The sequence below is a fragment of the Haemorhous mexicanus genome, chromosome 1 (assembly GCF_027477595.1).
Source record: "Haemorhous mexicanus isolate bHaeMex1 chromosome 1, bHaeMex1.pri, whole genome shotgun sequence".
Classification (NCBI taxonomy): domain Eukaryota; kingdom Metazoa; phylum Chordata; class Aves; order Passeriformes; family Fringillidae; genus Haemorhous; species Haemorhous mexicanus.
In genome coordinates, this window is record NC_082341.1 from 2,751,143 (window position 1) to 2,772,646 (window position 21,504).

Genomic DNA, 21,504 nt, shown 5'->3' on the forward strand with positions numbered 1-21,504 from the left:
GAAGAGGACCCCTACTTCTGATATGCCAACTATCAAACTTACCATCAGTAGAAAACATAGACCAAAGCCCAAACTAAAGGTGATAACAAGAACAGACTAAAACCACAGCCAAGAAATAAACACACTCTGAAAAGGCAGACCCGAGGAGGAGCCCTGCTAAACAATTCTTGGAACATGTAAACTAGTTTGGGGGAAAGTTTAGTATGCATAATGGTGAATATGTAACAGGCTGATGCAATAGAAGTGGTATATAAAGGGTGTTTCCAAAACAGCAGGTGTGCTCTTGGCTGAAAATCAAGCACCCAGCCATAAATCTTTGCTTTATTGTCTTTTCCTCCTCTCGTCCTTTATTAAACTTTTAAATTTTTACAGGAGACTGGACCTTGTTTTTTGCAAGATTAAAGCACCTCGTTAGGTGCTGGAAGTGTCACCACACAGCCCTGGCTGGGGAGAGCCTCTCTGTGAGCACCAGGTGAAAAACAAAACCATGCTAAAAAGCTTTTTTGTTCACAGCCAGTGCAACAGCAGAGCTGGGCTGATCCCAGGGCTGCAGATCCTCCCTCCCAGAACACAGCACCTCACCCCTAAACAAACCAACCACCGAGGGATTTATAAAATTTTATACAATAAAACTTTATACAATATAAAATGATTAACATATAACATTTTTATAAAGTCTCTGCCTTGTTTCTCAGGCAGCCCAGGGATGCTCAGGGAGCCAGCCCCAGGGTGAGCTGTGCCCAGATGTGCTTGGTGACAGATGTGGGCACTGGGCACGGGCCTGGCCCTGAGGCTGTGCTGGCCTCTCCTCTTGGCTGAGCTGTGTTTGCCCACCCTGAGATAACAGAGGCCACAACCCAGCCCTGCCCCTTCCTGTCCCCTGCTGGGGGTGCTGGAACACCCCAAAGGTGTTTTGTGGAGATCCCAGGACCTTTAAGGTCAGAAAAGAGCTCTGAGATCACCGAATCCAAGTGCTACCCCAGCACTAAACCGTGTCCCCAGGGTGCCACATCTACGGGATTTTTGGAACACTTCAGGGATGGTGATTCCACCTGCACTGTTCCAGTGCCTGACAACATTTTCACTGAGGAGATTTTCACTAATATCCAACTTAAATCTCCTCTGGCACATCTTGAGGCCGTTTCCTCTCCTCCTGACGCTTCTTACCTGGCAGCAGGAGATGCTGCAGCTTCCAAGCCTCACTCAGGTTTAAACCCTGCCCAAGCTGAGTGGGAACCACACTTCCCTTTGGCTCCGTGCCTCAGTTTCCCCATCCCCACACAACGATAACTTCCTTTGGAACAAGGTGATGGGGGCAACCCCTCCCTTGCAGGGCTAAAAGTGGGGACCCAACCCCACCCTGGGAGGGAGCCGGTCCCTGCCTGGGGCTGCCGAGCCCCGGGGCTCCCAGGGCCGGCTCCCCTGGCTCGGGGTGAGCTTTGGCAGCCAGCACGGGTCCTCTCAGCAGCTGCCGTGACAGACAGCTCCCGAGCCACCCCCCTCTGCAGTGCTGCTCTAAAATAAAAATACCTCCCGCCTGCTCCGCTCCACTCCCAGCCAAACTTCCTCCAGGGGCAAGCTGGGGGGAAGGCAGCCCAAAAATACCCCTGCCCCCCTCCCCGAGCCGGGCTGAGAGATGCTCTAGGGCAAATCAGCCGCCCCCAAACCCTCGGTAGTTGTCCCCTCTCTCTTGTCCCCCTCCTGTCCCCATCGCGCTGCCGGACGCTGGATCCCCGACCCTCGCCCGCCTCCCCCCGCGGCCCCGGGGCTCAAGGTCAGTAGCGGGGAGCGATGCGGGTCTGGGGGGGCCACGCTGCGGCTGGTGACACGCTGCTCCCGCTCCTCGGGGCTTTCTGTCACCTCTGCGTGTCCCCAGCGCCCGGCCGGGGGCCGGGGAGGGAGCGGGGGGGTGAGGGTGGTGAGGATGGTGAGGATGGTGAGGATGATGCCGTCCTGCTGCCACGGGGGCTCTGCTGGGACCCCTGAGCCTCCCTGGGCAGCCCGGAGCGATCAGGAGTTAAAATCATCCGAGGGGTCCCCGCCAGCCCCCGAGCCCCTCGCAGGGTTGGTCACCGCCTGCCGCCCGCTCCCTCGCCAAAGAAGAAGAAAAAAAAAATGAAAAGAAGCTTTGGAAAGCGAGGAAAGGAGGAAAAAAAGCTTTTTACAGGCACCTCCGTGCGCGCCCTCCCGCCGCAGGGGCACCGCAGCGCGGGGACAGCGCCCGCCCGCAGCGGCCCCGCACCGGGGGTGACCGCGGGGCCACCCCCGAAATTCCCCCGGATGAACCCGAAATTCCTCCCGGGATGAACCCAAAATTCCCTCTGGGATGATCCCGAAATTCCGCCCGGGATGAACCCGGAATTCCCTCTGGGATGATCCCGAAATTCCGCCCGGGAAACGCGTTTGGTCCACGCCGGGGGGAGATGGGGTCACCCCGCATCGCTGCCAAGGACCTCCCCCACCCCCCGCTTAAAAACCTCGGCGTCCAAACAAAAAATAAACGCTTAAAACTAAAAGAATAATTTTAATATTATTTTAATTTTAATAATATTTTAATTTTAATATGGAGTGGTTTTAATAACCGCAGAAGCTTTTTCAACGCGGCTGCCAGAGCAGAGGGTGACCGGGCGCCTTTTGCGCCTTAATCCCTTCAGCGCTCTCAGGGATGGTGGCGGGGGTGCCAGCACCGGGGTGTCCCTGTCCCTGTCCCCCGCATCCCGCCTGCTCCTGCTCTGGCAGCTGCCGGACACAGCCGGGGAGGCTGCGGAGCCGCAAAGCACGTCGCGCCGAGGTTAATTAGCCACGGAGGAGTAATTAGCCCCAGGGCTAATTGCTGCTGATGCCGCCAGGAGGCTCAGCCGTGTCTGCGGGGTCCTAAAGGCTCCTGGCAGGGGAAATTTGGGATGACGGGGCTTAGGGAGCCCCCCAAGAGGCGGAGGTTGGGCAAGGTGAGCAGGAGATGGAGAAACCCATCGCGTCCCCTCCATCAGAGGTGTCTCCGTGCTCTGTCCTGGATCCCCTCCACGGATCCAAGCCGGAATTGGAGGAGGGGACACCAGAGACACGCTGGAGGAAGCCCATCCCGGAGCGGCTCTGAACATCGGGATAATGGGAAGAACGGGAACACCTGGCCCCAAACCCTGGCTCCCGGGTGGGGCTTGCAGGAACCTCTTTGCACCTGAGTTGTGCCCCAGGTGCGAGCCTCTCCTTCCCTTCCACCCTCAGGGAAGCCCACAAGGCAGAGCTGGGGAGGAGCAGCAGGATTTTAGGGTGTCTGAGGGACAGGAGGGCAGGGGAGCTTTCATCCCCGCTTCTCCTCCCTCTCCTCTCTCCCTTCCCCAGGTGTGGATCCCTCCCTGGTGCCGGCCGGGGCTGTCACCTCCCACCATGGGGGTTAAGGCGATGCTCCCCAGCTACGAGCTGGGGTTTTATGCCCTGGTGGTGACCTGTGCCGTGCTCTACAGCGGCAGCGGCATCTTCGAGGCATCCAGAGGTAACGCTGCCCCCTCATCCCCCGGGAGGGGCCATGGGTGTCATCCCCCGGGAGGGGCCATGGGTGCCAGGCTCCTGCTTTTACAGCTGTTGATAGCACCAGCAGATGCCCGGCTTTAACTGCTGCAGAAAACAGCTTGGAAATCCTTTTTAAAGGGATTTTTGCCTTAATGTCCCTTTTTCCACGGCTCAGGGTAAGAGGCTGTGGGATGTCACAGGTCTCCAGGTAGTGCCACACCAGGCAACCACCACCACCCTGCCCATGAAGGGCTGATTCCCTTTTTTGTTTTTTTTTTATTTGGTTTGGTTTGTTGTTGTTGTTGTTGTTGGTTTCGTGGGGTTTTTTGTTGTTGATGTTTTTGGCTTTTTTTTTTTTAATGTGTTTGTTTTGGTTTGGTTTTGGTTTTGTTTGGAAGCCCACAAATCAAAAAACTTTATGGGATCAGCCAGGCAATGTGTAATGAGAAAAAGGCTTCACTGAAAAGACCTGCTGTCACTGGTTCTTCTGGTTGTCCATGGCAATGAGGCACTTTTGGGATGGGGTGTTGAGCCCTGGTGGCTCATTATCACAACGATGAAGGTTCTGGGCCTGGCTTGAACACAGATCCTGCTTCCCAGAGCTGTTTCTCTCCCTGTAACTCTGGTTCTTTTGCAGACAGCATGAACAGAAAAGCCTTTCGGGACGGCATAAAGCCAGGCTGGCACTACTTTGGCAGGAAGATGGTGAGTGAGGAGGGGCTTGGGCTTTTCTAGCTACAGAGAGCCTGGTCAGTGGAGAAACAGAGCTGGGTTTTCTGCTACTGACACATTCTGTGAGGTCCACCTGACTTGTATTTTTCTTCCTAAAGTAGTGGGAAAAATACCAGCCCTGCTGAAGTTTTGTGAAGGCTGACCTAGCAGATACTAGGCAGAGTTACAGAATAAAGCAGGGATTTATTAGGAGGTCTCCATGGATGCACCTTGGGCAGCACCAGAGGCCAGCCAGGGCTGCACCCAAGATGACCCAAAATGGCCCCAAAATGCACGAGCGCTCCCGGGGTCTCTCCCTGGGATCAGCTCTGCTCCATCTGCACCTTGCAGTTCATTGTCCCAGCCCAGCTTTAGCCCAGGCACTCCCACCCTGCTTGTTTTTCTCTCTCCAGCCCACGGGGTTTGTGCTCCTGGGCTGAGATTTGGATCATTTGTCCTTGGTGCCCAGCTGGAGCAGGAATTGTTTTGTCTCCCTGCTCTGTGCACAGAGCTCAGCATCCCCTGATGTGAAGCTCAGACCCACACACTAAAGCAGCACAGAATCTGAAAATATAAAAGCCAAACCTGAGGCATCACTGCAGGGCTGTGGATGCTCCACTTTGAGTGCACTGGAACGAGCGACCTCTGCACGTCCCTCCTGGGTTTTTATATCTGAGCTAAAGATCTCAGGAGCCCTTGGGTGGAAAATGGGAAGAAAAAGCTCTTAAAGTTGTGGAGCTGGGGGCAGTAAAGTTCCTGGTGCTGCTCCTGCAGGACGTGGCTGATTTTGAGTGGGTGATGTGGTTCACCTCGTTCAGGAACATCATCATCTTCGCCCTCTCAGGACACGTCCTCTTCGGCAAGATCTGCTCCATGACCGTGCCACAGGTGAGCAGGGCTGTGCTGGCGTGGATTTGAGAGCACCAGGGGTGGCCTGGGATCTGTGGAAGGGTCTCAGGTTTAGTGTTGCTGAAATGGCTCCCAAGGTATTAAAGAGTCTTTTTCTCTAGCTTCACAATCGAACAAGTCAAAATTCTTTGGCTCTGCTTTTCAAGGCTGTTTATTTTCTCTTATCTGTTCCATTCCTTCTCTGCCCTGCAGAGCTCTGTCCAGCAGGTCGGGTTGTGGCACAGTCCCTGCCCTTGGGGTGGTGTTGGCTTTTTATACTTAGAACTACCTGTACTTTATTTACAATAATTTTCCAATACCTATCACCTATGTTAGACAGTCTGTCTCTACTCTAAACCAGTCCAGAAGTGCCACCATCACAGCAGAAGATGGAGGACAAGAGGAAAAAGAAGGACAAGGCATGCCCAAATTCCTCCATCTTGCCTCTTGAACCCCCATTCTAAATCCCCAAAATTCTACTTTTCACCCTGTGATAAATTCACTGTCATTCTACTCAAACCCTTGCGGCTTGTAACTCCTCACACAAAGTTGGGAATTGTTTCCATGGGCTAAAATCCAAGGCACAGGTGTTTTTGACTCTGTGCCAAGGTCTCTGAGCCCCCTGCCAGGGTCTCAAGTCCTCCAGGGCAGCCAGAGGGATGTCCTGGGCTCTGACAGAAGGGATTTTGGGGGATGTTCTGGGCTCAGGGCTCCCACCACGCTGACCCCACCGCTCTCTCCCCAGCACCGGGCTGTGATGTACATGATCTATGGGCTCCTGGCTGTGCTGGCCAGCATGGGGCTGGTCTACCTGATGATCATCCTGTCCCACTGCCTGCTCCTCTACTCGGTGGCCCTGGCCAAGCAGAAGTGGCTCTGCTACGTGGCCGGGCTCTGCTGCCTCGCCTCCTTCAAGGTGGAGCCCTTTGGCTCGTGGCAGGTGGGTGCTGTGCTGGCCGTGTGTCTGCCCCATTTCCAGCCCACTGGTGTCCATCTCCTCGGGGTCATCCCCCAGGAGGGGCAGCCCCAGGCCCTGGCCATTTCTCCTGGCTGCATCTGAGCCCTCACAGCATTTTAGAGGGAAGGGACTGTTGAGGTGTGAGCTTGGGAGTAATCCCACAGTGCTTGTGTCATGTTTTGGTGGCTTCATGCTGTTCCAGAACAAAGGACATCTGAGTCCTTCTTGCTGCCCAGGCAGCAATTTGTCAGCCTGTTGCTGCCCTGTGCCTCAGTTTCCCCAGCTGTAACACAGAGTTGGAATGAATTCAGTGATGCCCATCTCTTAGGTCACAGCCTAGCTAAGATTTCATCTCACTGGTGGGTGGAGAGAAGACCAGGAAGGACTTTATCAAAATATTCAGTCCCTCAGCAGGACAGTGCTGTCTCTCCCTGCCTCCAAAGATGGGTTCCCTCCCTCTCCATCTATCCCAAAGCAATTGGCTCTGCTTTACTCTCTGGGGACACCTGTGACAGGGTCACATTGTCACCCCAGACCAAAGCTGTGTGACCAACAGCTGCTTGGTGACATGGCCAAGAGGATCTACCACTTCCTGACTGCTCTGAGCTGCAGGAGCCAGCTGGGAAATCGAGCCCCAGTTTTCTCTTTCCAGCTCATTAACTTCAGAGACAATTGTGTCAGAGCATAATTAGAGGTTTTCCTTGAACTGAAAACTAAACTGGCAGAGGTCAGGGTTAGAGGAGATGTTAGGAAAAAAATTCCTCACTGTGAGGGTGGGGAGGCCCCACACAGGTTCCCAGAGAAGCTGTGGCTGCCCCTGGATCCCTGGCAGTGTCCAAGGCCAGGCTGGACAGGGCTTGGAGCACCCTGGGACAGTGGAAGGTGTCCCTGCCATGGCAGGGGTGGCACTGGATGGGCTTTAATGTCCCCCCAGCCCACACAATTCTCTGCTGCCCCAGGAGTAGTGTCCCCCACACAGCGAGGCAGCACAGAAGGGACACCACGTTCCTGTTGGTAACTCTCTGTTTCCTGCCCAGAGTGGGTTTGTGACGGGAGCTTTTGATCTCCAAGATGTCCTTTTCTACGGAGGCTGCACCTTCACCATCGTGCGCTGCATGAGCTTCGCCCTCGAGAGCTCCGAGAAGGAGGAGGGCATCTTCTCCATCTTCGACCTCCTCAAGTACAACTTCTACCTCCCATTCTTCTTCTTCGGGCCTGTCATGACCTTTGACCAGTTCCACGCCCAGGTGAGTGAGCCTCAGGCCAGGCTGGGGCAGGATTTCTCCCCAGAATTTATTTGCTTGGGGTCAATGTCTACAAAAACCCCAACTTTTCCCACAGTGGAGATGCAAATGGTTGTAGAACTTCTTGTGGTCACCTCTGGTCTGTGGCTGTGCATTTTTGTGGGGAAGGGCATAAACTGATGGATTTTTAACCTTCTTTTTTGGGTTTTTTTGGTCATTTTCACTGACCAATTCACAATGGAAGGTCGTGCTCTGATGTCCTTGCTCCCTGGGCATCTGCACTGCTCTGTGCCTCAGTTTCCTTGTGCTGTCACCCCAGCACCTTCATGGTGAGGGCCACTCGTGTAGAGCCCACCCATGGGACCTCTGCAGGCTGTGACAGCAAGGACATTTCTGTCTCCCATTTCTATCCAGCTGCCTCACCCAGGGAGCAGGAGCTTCCAGAGGTGGTTTGTGTGTCTTTAAAGTTTTTTCTCAGGAAATAAATAAGATTGGGTGGGAGGCTGAGCTCCAGCAATCAGGGGCTCCATGAAGTTCCCTGATGCCCCAAATCTTTGCCTGTTCCACACAACCAAGGGTGGTTTTGGATGAGCAGACTCCAAACAGAACTGGAAAACACCAGCAGAAGCCTGGGCTGGGACCTCTGGAGCTGTTCCACAGTCCAAGATCAAGGAAACCAGCAGTGCTGTGTCCCCTGTCACTCTTCCCACCTCAGCCTCCTCCTGCACCCAGGATCAGCCTTGGCCACCAAAGCAAGCTGGTGATGCTGGCAAAGGGAGGTGTTTGGGCAGCAGTGGTGCTGTGGAGGATTCCCACCACCTCCACCCCCTGTTCCTTTTGCAGAAGAACAGCTACACTGAGTTTTTGGACCCAAACTGGGAACAAGAATGTTTTGGAAAAACATTTGTGGATTCAGAAGAAAAAACAGCCCAGGGCAGGGGAGAGCAGCCAGAGCCTCATGGGGAGGAGAAGACTGAAGGCCCACCAGCCCAGCACCTTCTCTCACACGTGGAGCTGGTTTTGGTTGCCTGAGAAAGGGTTTGCACTGGGATGTTTCCTCCAGGATGAGCCATGATCCCCGTCCTGCTCCTTGCCTGCTCTTCACCTGTGGAATTAACAACTTCATAATGCCTCTTAAAAGGAACAAGAGTCCTCGGGTCTTACTGGGCATATTAAAAATTATTTTTAGACCCTGAAGGTCATAAGGTCAGCTCTTATGTCCCCGTCAGGGATGCAGCCAGGTACCTGCAAATGGGGACATGAAACTGGTCATGTCTCCAACCCCTGAACTCCCACTGCTCCTGCAGTCACATCCAGGGGAGTTTTATTTCCTGCTCCTTTGCACAACCCCAAACCAGGCTGTCTAAAGCCACTTAAAGAGCAATTCCCCTCTCTGCTGCTTCAAACCCCAAAGGCCCAAGGATCAAGTCCCCAGCCCCTCTCCCCTGCCCCGGGTGGGGGTCCTGGCTTGGCCTGGCCACCACTGCCATCTCCTGGCTACATCCCCCCTGCACTGCTGGAGCTGCAGCTGGCTGCAGGGCCGAATTCTTAATGGTCCAAGAGCAATCAGGGCAGGAGGCAGGTGGAACCTTTCCCCAGGGTGGGATGTGTGGCCTTGTTAGAGATCAGATCTGTCCCTTTGGATCCTACTGGTCCTACATCCTGGTGGAGCTCTTGCATCCCTGTGTGAGATGGGAACTCATCTGTACCAGGGCTTGGCCAGCCAAATTTGGGTGGGTAATCATCTTTTTTACTGAGATCAAGGGAGAAAATCCCCCTTTCTAGGGTTGGAAGTGTTGGTGACACAGCTCTGATCCCAAGGGGGTGGTGACCAAGTGCTGGCACCACACACAGATGTGAGGATGAGAGCAAACAACTTCGAGTTGCACCAGGGAAGGTTTAGACAGGATAATAGGAATAATTTCTTCAGGGACATGGTTGTTAAGCATTGGAGCAGGCTCTGCAGGGCAGTGGTAGAGTCACCATTCAGAGATGTGTAGATGTGGCACTTGGGGGCAGGGTTTAGTGCTGGGTTAATGGTTGGACTCAATGATCTTAATGGATTTTTCCAGCCTAAGCCATCCTGTGATTCCACGGAAGGAAGGTTCTGTGCCCACCTACACATCTCCATGCCAGACCCTGTCCTCCCTCAGCTCAGGGTCCAGCGACCTCTTTGTATCCTCAAAAACCTGGTACTTAACAGGCACCAAAAAAAAAAAAAAATCTGGTAAAGGCTTTAATTCTCAGGAATCATCTGGATTTGACAACAGGGCTGGTGCAGCAGCCAGTGGATTATGCAGGGAGAGCTCCCACCTCTCGCAGGGAATAAAGAGGAAGTAATAACCATAAGAGGATTTTGAATAGAGCAGCGATTTTACGGCGATGCGGGGAAGCAAGGACATGGCTCTGCCCCGTGTAATCCTGAGAGCTCACTCTGCTGATGGGTATGTGACAGCAAGCAGGGATGTGGCAGCTCCTGGAGGCACACCCCAGGCCCTGTTTGTGCAGGACACAGCAGAGATGAAATCCCCATCAATCAGGTCCCACCAATTCAGGACAGCCCCTCGAGCAAGTCTCCCTCTTGGTTAGAGCAGGAGTCTGCAGCAGAAGCCTCAGCCATCATCAGTTCTCCTCCTCCTCCCAGATGACCCTGGACAAAAATACACCCTGGCAGAGCTGTCAGGTTGGGATTCCAACCCTGGAATCCATCCTGGAGATGTGAGGGGTGCAAGCATTTGCTCCTTCTTAGTGCCTTTTGGAAGGGGTTGTCCTCAAGCAAAGCTGATTTCCTGAGCTCATCGCTGCAGAAAGAGCACGAAACCCTGGGAGTTCCCTGGTCAGAGTGGATTTAGCCCACCTGGAGTCCCTGAGGACAGCCAGGCCTTTGTCTGACCACATACCTGCCCTGCTGGGAAACCCCTGGGAACAGCAGGGTGATGCAGCAGGGACACCCCTGCTGTCCTCAGCCCTGCTGTGGGTGGGACGTGTCCTGTTCCTTGTGCATGTGCTCACCTCAGCCAGCCCTTGGGAATTCCTTAATCAGTGGAAATTTGGGCCACGTAGTCCACGGTGTGACCTCTAAAGGAGAATGATGAATCAATCCCTGTTTGGGCCTTGACCATCCTTGTGGATGAAGGAACAACGCCCATCCTGTCCCTGGGCTCAGCCCTGCCCTGTTTGTCCCTCCTGCAGGTGAGCACCCGAGAGCTGAGGCGCAAGGACGACGAGATGAAGAGCATCCGTGTCAATGCCCTGCTCCACGTGGGGGCCATCGTGGCTGTGGACATCTTCTTCCACTTCTTCTACATCCTCACCCTCCCTTCTGACCTGAAGTTCGTGAACCGCCTCTCGGACTGGTCCTTGGGTGAGTGGCTGTGCTTGGGCACGTTCACCCCTGTCCTCAGCTCCAAGGCAGTGGGGAGTGATTCAGATCTCCATCCACCCCCCCTTGAGAGGCTTTGGGAATGCCTGTGTTGGATAGGTTTGAGTAAAAATCCCCTCATCCTCACACTGGCCATGCCCAGAGCTGGTTGGTGGCCCTGGAGGGTGGGTTGGAGGTTGGGTGGCCCTGGAAAGCACACGGTGCTGGTCTGGCCTTTTCACAGGGTAAATTGGTTAGTTTGGGGTTTAGGAAGCTGAGCACCAAATTATTTTTGTTGACTTTGGACTGGGAGGGAGCTCAGCACCTCTAAAAAATCAGCAGGACAAAGCAAACCACGTGCAGCAATGCAAAGCCTGATTGCATGTAAGGGAAGTTGTCCACAGAGTGGTCAGACTCTGGGAGAGGTGCCCAGAGAGGTTATGGATTGTCCCAAAAGAGTCTATTCAACTCTTACATGGACAGTGTCCAGGGCAACATAATCTCTACCTAAAGCTGGGTGTTCTCCAAGCATGGCTGGGCTAGAGACCTCCAGAAGGCAAATTCCCAGGATAAGTGATGGAAGCAGCACTGGCAGCTGGAGGGAGGGCTCCAGATGATCACATCCATGTCTGATGGCAGCATTTCAGACACCACCACACAACAGAGGCCAAGCAGGGGCTGGAGGAGCCTCCTGTCTCCCCAGAGTGGCAGCTCAAGGCCGGGATAAAATCCTAATGCAGCTGGAGGAGCACTAATATGGATTTAGGGTGTCCCAAGAGCCCTGGCTAGATGGACCCTGTGTTACTCCAGAGGGAGCTGAGCTCCTCTGACTGGACTGACCATGTTGGGAGTGGTCAGATTTTCCCTTAATCTGGGAGCTGGATCCCACCAAGACAGGGGCATTTTAGCAGCTCTTTGCAGAGGCATTTGAAATCTTTACTAGCTGTCCCTGCAGGGTTGGCTTCCCAGTGCCAGACACCTCTCCAAGTCAGAGGTTCTGACCCTGGCTCTGCTGTAGCATGGACATCCATGGCCAGAGGGAGCTGGGGTGGGGGGAATTTTGATGGAGGTGCCAATAAAAGCTCAGAGGGTAGACCTGAGTACTGTGGTGAGTTCATCAAAGCCTAACAAGCCTCAGAGGGAAGGCACAATGATGGAATAAATTACAGAATTTCTTGGACTGCTAGGACCAACGAGCAATTTACTCCCTCATACCCCGAGAAGAAATTGCCCTTTGGTTCAAGCCTCTTAAAAAACTTAGTTTTAAAAGATTTGCTCTGCAGAAATCCTGATGCATTCTGTGTTCCTTTTTCCCTGTTTGACTCCCATTTTTGCTCCAGCTGGCTTGGCCTACTCCAATCTGGTGTATGACTGGGTGAAAGCTGCTGTCATGTTTGGGGTCATCAACACCATTGCCAGACTGGACCACCTGGAGCCACCCCAGCCCCCAAAATGCATCACCATGCTCTACATCTTTGCTGAAACGTGAGTGCCCTGAATGAAGAGTGTTTGAGCTGGACAGGACCTGCGTGGAGGGGAGGACACCTGGGCTCTCCTGGGCAGCTGGTCTGTGAGCTGGAGACAACCTGAAACCATCACCTAGACCTGGCCAGAACCCAGGGAAACATTCTTAGGTGGGGAGAAATAGATAAGGAGAAAAATTAAACCACGTCTCTAGTGGCATCTGTCCAAGGAAGGAGCCTGGAGGACTTCTGAGAGCAAGGTCCATGATGTGCCTTGCCAGAGGATTGGGTGTTTTCTCTGTTTGAACAGGTTTTTATTGTCATTGTGTGTTTTAATATGTTCATATCTTCTTATTTTTAGGCATTTTGACAGAGGGATTAATGACTGGCTGTGCAAGTAAGTGTCTGGTCAACCACCTCTAGTCTGGTTCATCCATCCCAGAGCAATGAATCATCACGTGCTGTTCATCCCAAAGCTGGGACATCCTCTCTTCTGGATAAATCCCTCTATTTGCTCTGTTTAGCCCCAAACCCATTGAATTAATTGCAAAAGAACTTCCCCTCCTCCAGAGCTGGCAATGAAAGAGTGCTGTCCCAAAATCCCTTTAAGTCTGGTGGGTTTAGGGTTCCCTCAGAGGAAGAAGAGCCAGCTTTACATTTCTCCAGGAGGAAAGGGGAGCTGAGTACTGTAGCTCCATCTGCATCTTCCTCAGCCCTTCAGCTCCCTTCATCCATGAGTTCACACCAGCAAACCTCTACTAAGGAGAGTGGTGGCTGCTTTGTGGCAAAATCCTGAGCACCAGCAAGTCTGAGAGACCCCAGATTTTACCTGCCAGAGCAGGGAAGGTGGATATTTTGTCCTTGAGTATTTATGGGTTTGTAGGAACACAAGTCCCAAGCAACTGAGGCACAGCAAAAATCAATTTATTGCCAGAACATCCCTCCTGTTTTACTGGGATGTTCTGGACTGACCTCTCTGTGAGGAGCTTGGGAAAAGGAGCCCCAGAGGGACTTCCAGGACTACAGGGAGCACCAGCCTGTGCTGGTGTTCACAGGGGTCCCAGGAGGAGGGAAGAGATGAGAATCTTGACTCCATGTTTCAGAAGGCTGATTTATTATTTTATGATATATATTATATTATATTAAGGGAAAATGATATATTAAAACTATACTAAAGAATAGAAGAAAAGGACTGACCAGAGAGTCTGAGACAGCTGGACTGTGATTGGCCATTAATTAAAAACAACCACATGAGACCAATCAAAGATGCACTTGTTGCATTCCATAGCAGCAGATCATTATTGTTTACATTTCATTTCTGAGGCCTCTCAGCTTCTCAGGAGAAAAAATCCCAGCAAAAGGATTTTTCATAAAATATGTCCGTGACATTAACCACCTTCCCTGCCGTTTTAGGTACGTGTATGACCACATTGGAGAGAACCATGACAACATCCTGAAGGAGCTGGTGGCCAGCATCACCACCTTTGCCATCACCACACTCTGGCTGGGGCCCTGCCAGGTCGTTTACATCTGGTCCCTTGTCAACTGCTTCGGCCTCAACTTCGAGCTCTGGGTGCAGAAGTTCTTCCAGCTGGGGCCCTTTGCCAAGCTGGAGGTGAGGGGATGGGGACAGCTCCAGGGGGCTGGGGACAAGCTCTGCTGCTGGGAAATGTCTGTGCCTGGAGGGAGCTCACACTGGGTTGGGATTTTGGATGAGGAGGAAGAGTAGAATCCCTGAGGATGCCATGGGGCTCCTGCCTGGAGACCTGGAGGTTTTGCTGTGGCCTTCAAAATCATGGAATCATTAAGGCTGGGAAAGACCAGCAAGTCCAGCTGTCTAGCCAGCTGGACCACCACTGTGGTGGTGTTCACAGAGGTCCCAGGAGGAGGGAAGAGAGGAGAATCTCGACTCTGTGTTTCAGAAGGTTGATTTATTATTTTATGATATATATTATATTAAGAGAAAATGATATATTAAAACTACACTAAAAGAAGAGAAGAAAGGATTTAATCAGAAAGCTAGCAAGGAAAGGAATGATAAAATTTTGTGACTGACCAGAGTCCCAACACAGCTGGACTGTGATTGGCCATCAATTAAAAAAAACCACATGAGACCTATCACAGATGTACCTGTTGCATTCCACAGCAGCAGAGAATCATTGTTTACATTCCATTTCTGAGGCTTCTCAGGAGAAAAATCCTAGGAAAAGTATTTTTTATAAAATATGTCCGTATCACACCACCATGTCCACCACTAAACCGCATCCTTTAGTGCTGTATCCATGGGATTTTTTAACATTTCCAGGGATGGTGACATCCCCCTGGGCAATCCTTGGTTTCAGCTACTGAGCTGTGCAAGGGAAGGTCCTGGTGCTCTGTGTCCCTTCATTCCATGCACTTTGTCACCCACCCAGAGCAAACAAACCCTGTGCCGCTTCACAGGGAATTTAGATTGGGGTGGAAATTCCAGAGGGAAAACAGAGGTCCAAGAGAAGCAGGAGTGCATCTCCAATGAGGCATCAAAGTGCCACAGATGGACACAAAATATGAGATATCTGTCAATATCTGTCCTTGGGGATACATCTATGCATATGGGGAATATCTAGATATAGGGAGAAATGTTTATATATTTCCTTATGGGATTATTTTGTTCTTCTTGTTCCACAGAGCATCTTGGCATTCTCAGTGGTTTGGATCTGTTTTCTTTTAAAATCAAGTGTTTGGATGCTAGAAATTATTTTAAAATAATAATAATTTAATAATAATTTAGTAATAATTTAAAAATAATTGTAATAATTCATGCCCTGTCTTTGTTTGGAACCAAAACTTCCACCTTGAAAACAATTATCTTCCTGTTGGAATCTGAAATGCAAGAAACTCTCAGAACTTTAGACCTGTTAATCCAGCCTTAGAATTAAACTCAAGATTTAATCTAAAACCTTTAAGAAACCTTCCAAACTTAAATACTAAAACCAAAAATATAAATTTATAATTTAAAACAAAACCATGTTAAACTAAATTTTAAAAATTTAAAGTTTTAAAATTTAAAATATAAAAAATTTAAAATAACTACAGAAATTAACAGAAATTAAAATACTCTACTATACATTTATATATCATACATATAATATATATTTATATCAGTATATATAATTTATAATTTATATAATTCAATATATAAATGTATATTATATAATTTATAATTATATATAATTTATATATCATTATATATATCAATTAACTAAAAAAAACTTACTCTATAACAGAAATCCATAAAAAAAATTTAAAATTAAATCCAAGACATAAATATCCTTATTAACAATATTTTTTAATCAATAACTCCTTAAATTTTATAAATAAATCTTTTAAAAATCTTATAAATCTTTTAAACCATATTATAACAATATAAACCAAATTCACCCTTCCTACCTATAAAAAATTAAATATAAAATATATAAACCACATATAAAAAAATAAAACACAATCCAAAAATCCCATCTCAAATTCCTTCCAAAAATATATTCCTTCCATTAAAATATAAAAATATAATACAAATAAATATATAAAATATAAACCACATATAAAAAATAAAATACAAAAAATAAACCACAATTCAAAAATCCCATCACAAATTCCTTCCAAATAAATTATCACAAGTTCCTTATTTCTTTTTCCCAATTTAAATCCTGGAGGTCCTAAATTAGTTAAAGATCTATTTTGAATAAAAGCCGTGGAGAGCAATCCTGCCGTTTGCTCTCCTGGTTGAACTCCTAATCAGATTAAGGCTCTCAAGGCAGTGAAATCCCCTTCCCTGCAGCACCACAATTCCCAGCCCTAAGTAGCCTGGGGGCTCACCGTGCTCTTTGAAGGCTGCTCTAAGCTCCATCCCTGCTCCACTCACAGCAGCTGATCCTGGAGATTATGTGCCACTGACAATTCCACTCTGCTGCTGTCATTGGCTTTTGAGCTCTTTTTTTTTTTTTTTTTAATTCCTAAGAAACTATTTTTATCAGGAGCCAGGAGTGATTTGCATGTAATAATAATCTAATAATAATCCTGGATATAACAGATTCTTCTGCCTTGAGGAGTGGCAAGAGGTGGAGAAAGCAGGACTCAACCATTTCATTTTAAAGAGGATCCGAGAGAGCTGCAGAAGGACTTGTGGCAAGGATGTGGAGGGACAGGAAAAGGAGAAATGGATTTAAACTGACAGAGACAGGGGTTAGATGAGATGTTGGGAAGGAATTCTTTCCTGTGAGGGTGAGGATGCCCTGGCACAGGTTGCCAGAGAAGCTGTGGCTGCCCCTGGATCCCTCGAGTGTCCAAGGCCAGGTTGGACAGAGCTTGGATCTCCCTGGGACAGTGGGAGGTGTCCCTGTCCATGGCAGGGGGGGAATGAATGATCCTTAAGATCCCTTCCCACCCAAACCCTTCCATGTGTCTGTGATTTTACAATTACCATGAAACTGTGTCTAATATCTTGCCCCTACCCATGGGACCCAGCCCAGAGTCCCTAAAGCAGCAGAGCAATTTTGTCCTTTCCTTGTCCTTTCATTTGTTCATTCCAGAGGCACTAAAAGCTGCTCTGATTTTTGCCTCCTCTCTGGAATCCCAGCTGGGGTTGCCCCAGTCACCCCCTTTTCCTTAGAGACCCTTTTCCTTCTGCTCCTCTCTCCTCCACAGGCCAAGCTGTCAGGGGCCATGTCTCGGCGGATCAGGGCAGCTTTTGGGGCTGTGAACTTCTGGGCCATCGTCCTCTACAACATCCTGGCCCTCAACAGCCTGGAGTTTGCTCTGCTGGTGACCAAGAGACTCCTCGTGATGGGTAAGGTGCTGCCAGCCTTCCCCACTGAGACACCCCTGTCTGAACTGCTATGGGAGCTGAGGACTGGCATCTTGAGTCCTTTTGGGTCCAAAGTGCCCTGGCCACTGGCTTGTGATGTGGCTGCTCCAAATGGCCTTAATTCTTCTGCAAAAAGTGGTTTCTTAGCCCCCCCTGCTCCTCACTGAGTGTTCTGGTGTACCAGCTGCCTGCCAGGTGTGCTTGTACAGCTCCTGGCACAGCCTGAGCCTGGTTTAGCCCCCCTGGAGAACTGCAGAGGTCACGTTCACCTCACCAAGCAGGGCTCAGTCCCTGCCTGTGAAATGTTCCCCTTGCTGGAGAAAGGGATTGACTCCTCCTGCCTCATTTCCTCTGCTCCAGCAGACACCCTGCATCATCCCAAAGGTGACAGGTACAAACCCTCATCCTGCAGTCTGTAGGTGTCTTGGTTTGAACAGACAGGTGTCTGCTAAGGAAGGCAGGAGCCTCCCCTGAAATGGAGAATGTAAACCCTCCTCACCCCTCTGAATTGCTATAAATTTTAAATTAAGGGGCTCTCAGGCAAAAAAATATGGGAGTAGGAATAACAGTTCTTTGATAGGGAAGACAAAAAAAGGATAAAATAAACACTGCAGTAAACTAAAACAACACTGCCAGAGTCAGAACACACCCTGACACCCTGTGGGTCCAGGTGTTGGCAGCAGTCCCATTGGAATTGTGGCTGCAGCCCTCCTGGAGAGTCAGGGGTGGTTCTGTTGGAGCAGGGATCCTGTAGAAAAGGGTGCAGTCTTCCTCTGAAGGTCCAGTGGAAGAGGCAGCTGCTGTTCTTCTGGGAATCCAGTAGAGAAGCTGTGCTGGTGTTCCAGAATCTCCAGATTATATCCGGGTAGGAATGTTTGGCTCCTCCCTCTGGGTGGAGCATCTCCCAATGGGATGCTGTAGTTCTTATCAGCCATGCAGTGACATTCAATAGCCTGTTATCAGCAGGTGTCCCCTCCCGAGGGAGGAGTGAATGTGATCACTCAGAGAGAGAGATAAGGGGAATTGCCCTCTTGACAAAGGACAACTGCCATACAGATCCATCCTGCCTTGCAATCTGGGACAGTACATTTCTAATCAGTGCATTGTGGCACTGTTCTGAAGCCTTCTTGAGCTGCCCAGGGTATAAATAGCCCTGAGGAGCCCTCTCTGGGATGGGGATGGATAATGTCACACTCGTTGTGCCAGGAGTGCCTGCCCGCTGAGCTGGCTGGCTTTTGCTGGTTGCATTATTCATTGCACAGCTCCTGTTTTAGCAGGAACAAACCCTGGATCCACCCCTGTGCTGTGGAGACCAGATTTGTGATTGCAAACACCGTCAGACCCTTCTGAAGAGGAGGGAGAACTCCGGGCTCTGTCACTGACGTAGGTGACAGAAATATGTATTTTCCTGGGTGGACACTGTGTCCCCACTGAGTGCAGGACAAGAAGACTCCAAAACAGCACCACAATGCACTGATTAGAAACGTACAGACTGCAGGATGAGGATTTGTACCTGTCACCTTTGGGATGATGCAGGGTGTCTGCTGGAGCAGAGGAAATGAGGCAGGACAAAGCTGGTGCTGATCCTCAGCATCAGTGGGGCCCAAAGCTTCCAGAAGGTCACAGTGCTGAGCAACGATGGACATGGGCAGGTTCAATGGGCAGAAAGTCAACCATAACTTCTGAACTTGGGGAGCAGAAGGATTTTTGGGGGTAAGAGGGGCTCAAAACCCCTCCAGCATGTCCTCACTTCAGTTGCAGTCCATGGTGCCTTGGTGGGCTCAGCACAGCTTCACCTAAAATCCAACCCTGAGGATTTCCCTCTTGGTGAAGCTGCAGGGCTGGATCGACGATGAAAAATGTCACTGGCCACCATGAGCTTGTGGGACCTCCCAAGCCCACCTGAGAGGCAGCTGTGCTGGTGAAGAACTGGCCTGGTTAGACCAGCACAGCTGCATGACCAGGTCTCCCTCCCTGCCCTAGGTTTCCCTGAGAGCACCTTGTCCATCTGGTTCATCACCTACTGCGGCGTGCAGCTGATCAAGGAGCGCGAGCGCATCCTGGCCCTCCAGGAGGAGGAGAAGGGGGACAAGCCCAAGCTGGAGTAGGGGAGGAACCACAGGCTTGCCCTGAAGCTTCATCTCCCTTCCAGCCACTGCTGCCAGGCCAGGCTCTGGCCAGGGCTCTCCAAGCCCTCCTGACAATCAGACTGCTGTAGCTCATCCACGTAGAGGTCACCTGGAAGGCACAGGTCACCCCCTTGCTGCAGGGAAGATCTTCCATCAGGCACAGCGGGTGTTTCACGGTCTCCCCAGGCGTGGCAAGATGCTGAGGCAGCTCCCAGGATGTTTCTCCCATGCCAGAGCCATCCCCATTGTTTTCCTGACCCTCTGACAGTGTGCAGGCCCAGAGATTTCACCCCCGCTTCCCTCAACGCTTGTGCACCAGCACTGGGCTCCCCCTCAGCCCTTGTCTCCCAGAGGAGACTCTCCAGGCCCCCTGGCTGGAGGTTTTAGGGCCCTGCACTGCTGGATCTGAGACTGCTGTGGCCACCACGACCACCCTGCTGTGACATGTGTCCTGGGACTCAAGCCAAACCCCACCTCAGATTTTTTACATGCCATGGACAAAGGTCTAAGCTCACATTCCTGCCCATGGCTGAGGGGCAGAACGTGCTGTAGCCACCCCTTGCTCACCTCCATCCCTTTCCCCAGCTGCCTTTGGTGTGCACAGCCCAGCTGGAGGGCTGAGTGAGCACATGGCTGAACACATTCAAAGGAGAAAAACCCCAAGGGAAGGGCAAGGAGTGGGGCTGGGTGGTGGAGGGAAAGCCCATGGGAGACTCCTTGGAGAATTAGACTTTGGGAGCGTGTGAAACACAGTGCCTTGGGGGAAAGGTGGGTTTGTGACACAGAAATAGCTCTCTTGCACTTTAGAGTAACTCTCAGTGGCCTTAAGTCTGAGTTCTGTCTGTTTGGAGGCAGGATCCACACCCCTCTGCAGTGGGCTCGAGACCTTGGTGCATCCCTGTGGGGGAAGCAGGATGGGCTCCTAGCCAGCTTTCAGCTCTGCCAAAGTAATTTGTGAAGTCCCTGGTAAATGTCTCTTATTTATGTAGCCAATAAATGTTGGATAATTCTGGCACCTGCTGCTCATCCCTGTTAATGCTGCTGGCTGCAGGTGACACCCCTGGAAATGCCTGAGATGAGAGGACAAGGATCTGTTTGCAGGCCCTCACCTGCCCCCCAGAAGAGTGACACAGGACATTTGTGACTTCAGCACAAACCCATTTGTCATCACCAGACAGAAGGTTGGGCTGCAGCTGGATTCATATTCACCTTTATTTTGACTCTCCTTTTGTACATATCTTGAGCCTGTGGCCAGCAAACCTCACCCACGTGGGTTTTGGGCTGGAAGCCAGGTTGGTTTTACTTTTGGGAGCCTGACCAACAATGCTGAGAGTAAGGGGCAGGTATTGTGCCTTGGTGGCATCTTGTCACATCCCTTTTTGACACATCTGTCACTGCTGGGATTTTCATTGGTGTTTCTTGGCGTCTCCATTATTTCAGGTTTAGTTTTTCCATCCAACCAGCTCTGCCACCGTGTGCTTCCTGCAGGGTTGGGTTCATCTCCTGCCCTCTGTAGGGGTGTCCTTGCACAGGTGGCACCTCCCTGAGGTGCTGGCACCAAGGGCTCTGTCACTGGGGTGGCTCAGCTCGGGTCTGTGGCTGCCTGGGAGGACAGAGTCACCTCCCAGAGTCCAAGTGGGTGACTCACATGGCAAAGCCCAGTGACTCTGCACTGCCCTCCTGACTGGGACACTTCAGGAGAGAAAATAGCCCATTCACTAAGAGTCTATATTTACCCAGCAGCTGCATCTGCTGAAGCTGCCAGAAGGAGCTAATCTTAGACATCAACCCAGCCAGTGATCTGTTAGAGACAGTTCACGGGAGAATTTAGGCTTTGCCCTCCTTTTCCAGGAGTTATCCCTTCACCTTTTGCTGCTCTGACAAGCCCTGGAGGTCTGAGCCCCCTGGTGCTGTCTCAACCAGCTCAGCCTTGCACAGGTCACCCTCAGCCTCACTGAATGCCTCTGTAGGATGGGATTGATCCACTGCTCCATCCCTCATCTCATCCCCTCTGGTTACTGCCTGCCCCTTCATAAAACTCTACCAAGAAAAGCAATTTTTTTATTGTAATTATAAATCCCACTTAACATCCTTACACTGGACACTTTCTTGTTTATCCTGACATGGCTGAAATTCCTTCATCCATCCTTTTGGTTGTAACATTTTATGTTGGTGGGAGTGATCCTGCAGCACTGCATGCCTTTAGGATGTGTGTCCTCACTGTTGTGGTTTAATCCCACACAGTTTCCCTCTCACTCACTGCCCCTCACCCCATAAGGAGGAGAATCAGAAAGAAAAGGTAAACAGGTAAATCTGTGGAGGTAAGAACAGTTTAACATTTGAAACAAAATGTAGTGATGATAATAATGACAAGGAGAGGAGAAAGAGCAACAGAGC

General features: G+C 50.8%; 1 protein-coding gene across 2 annotated transcripts; it reads left to right on the top strand.

Moving 5' to 3' along the window:
• The first annotated feature begins 1,537 nt into the window (after nucleotides 1-1,537).
• HHATL (hedgehog acyltransferase like) lies at nucleotides 1,538-20,122 on the top strand. Of its 2 annotated transcripts, XM_059838407.1 has the most exons (12): nucleotides 1,538-1,774; nucleotides 3,343-3,493; nucleotides 4,148-4,215; nucleotides 4,996-5,109; nucleotides 5,855-6,049; nucleotides 7,105-7,314; nucleotides 10,504-10,675; nucleotides 12,013-12,157; nucleotides 12,497-12,532; nucleotides 13,549-13,750; nucleotides 16,819-16,960; nucleotides 18,962-20,122. In XM_059838407.1, the coding sequence occupies exons 2-12, from the start codon at nucleotides 3,388-3,390 to the stop codon at nucleotides 19,084-19,086; spliced, it is 1,515 nt and encodes a 504-aa protein (XP_059694390.1). In that variant the 5' UTR covers nucleotides 1,538-1,774; nucleotides 3,343-3,387; the 3' UTR covers nucleotides 19,087-20,122. The 2 variants fall into 2 exon arrangements, with proteins under 2 accessions (XP_059694390.1, XP_059694400.1); XM_059838417.1 differs by lacking the exon at nucleotides 1,538-1,774 and having other exon boundaries at nucleotides 3,362-3,493; nucleotides 4,152-4,215.
• The last annotated feature ends 1,382 nt before the right edge of the window (nucleotides 20,123-21,504 follow it).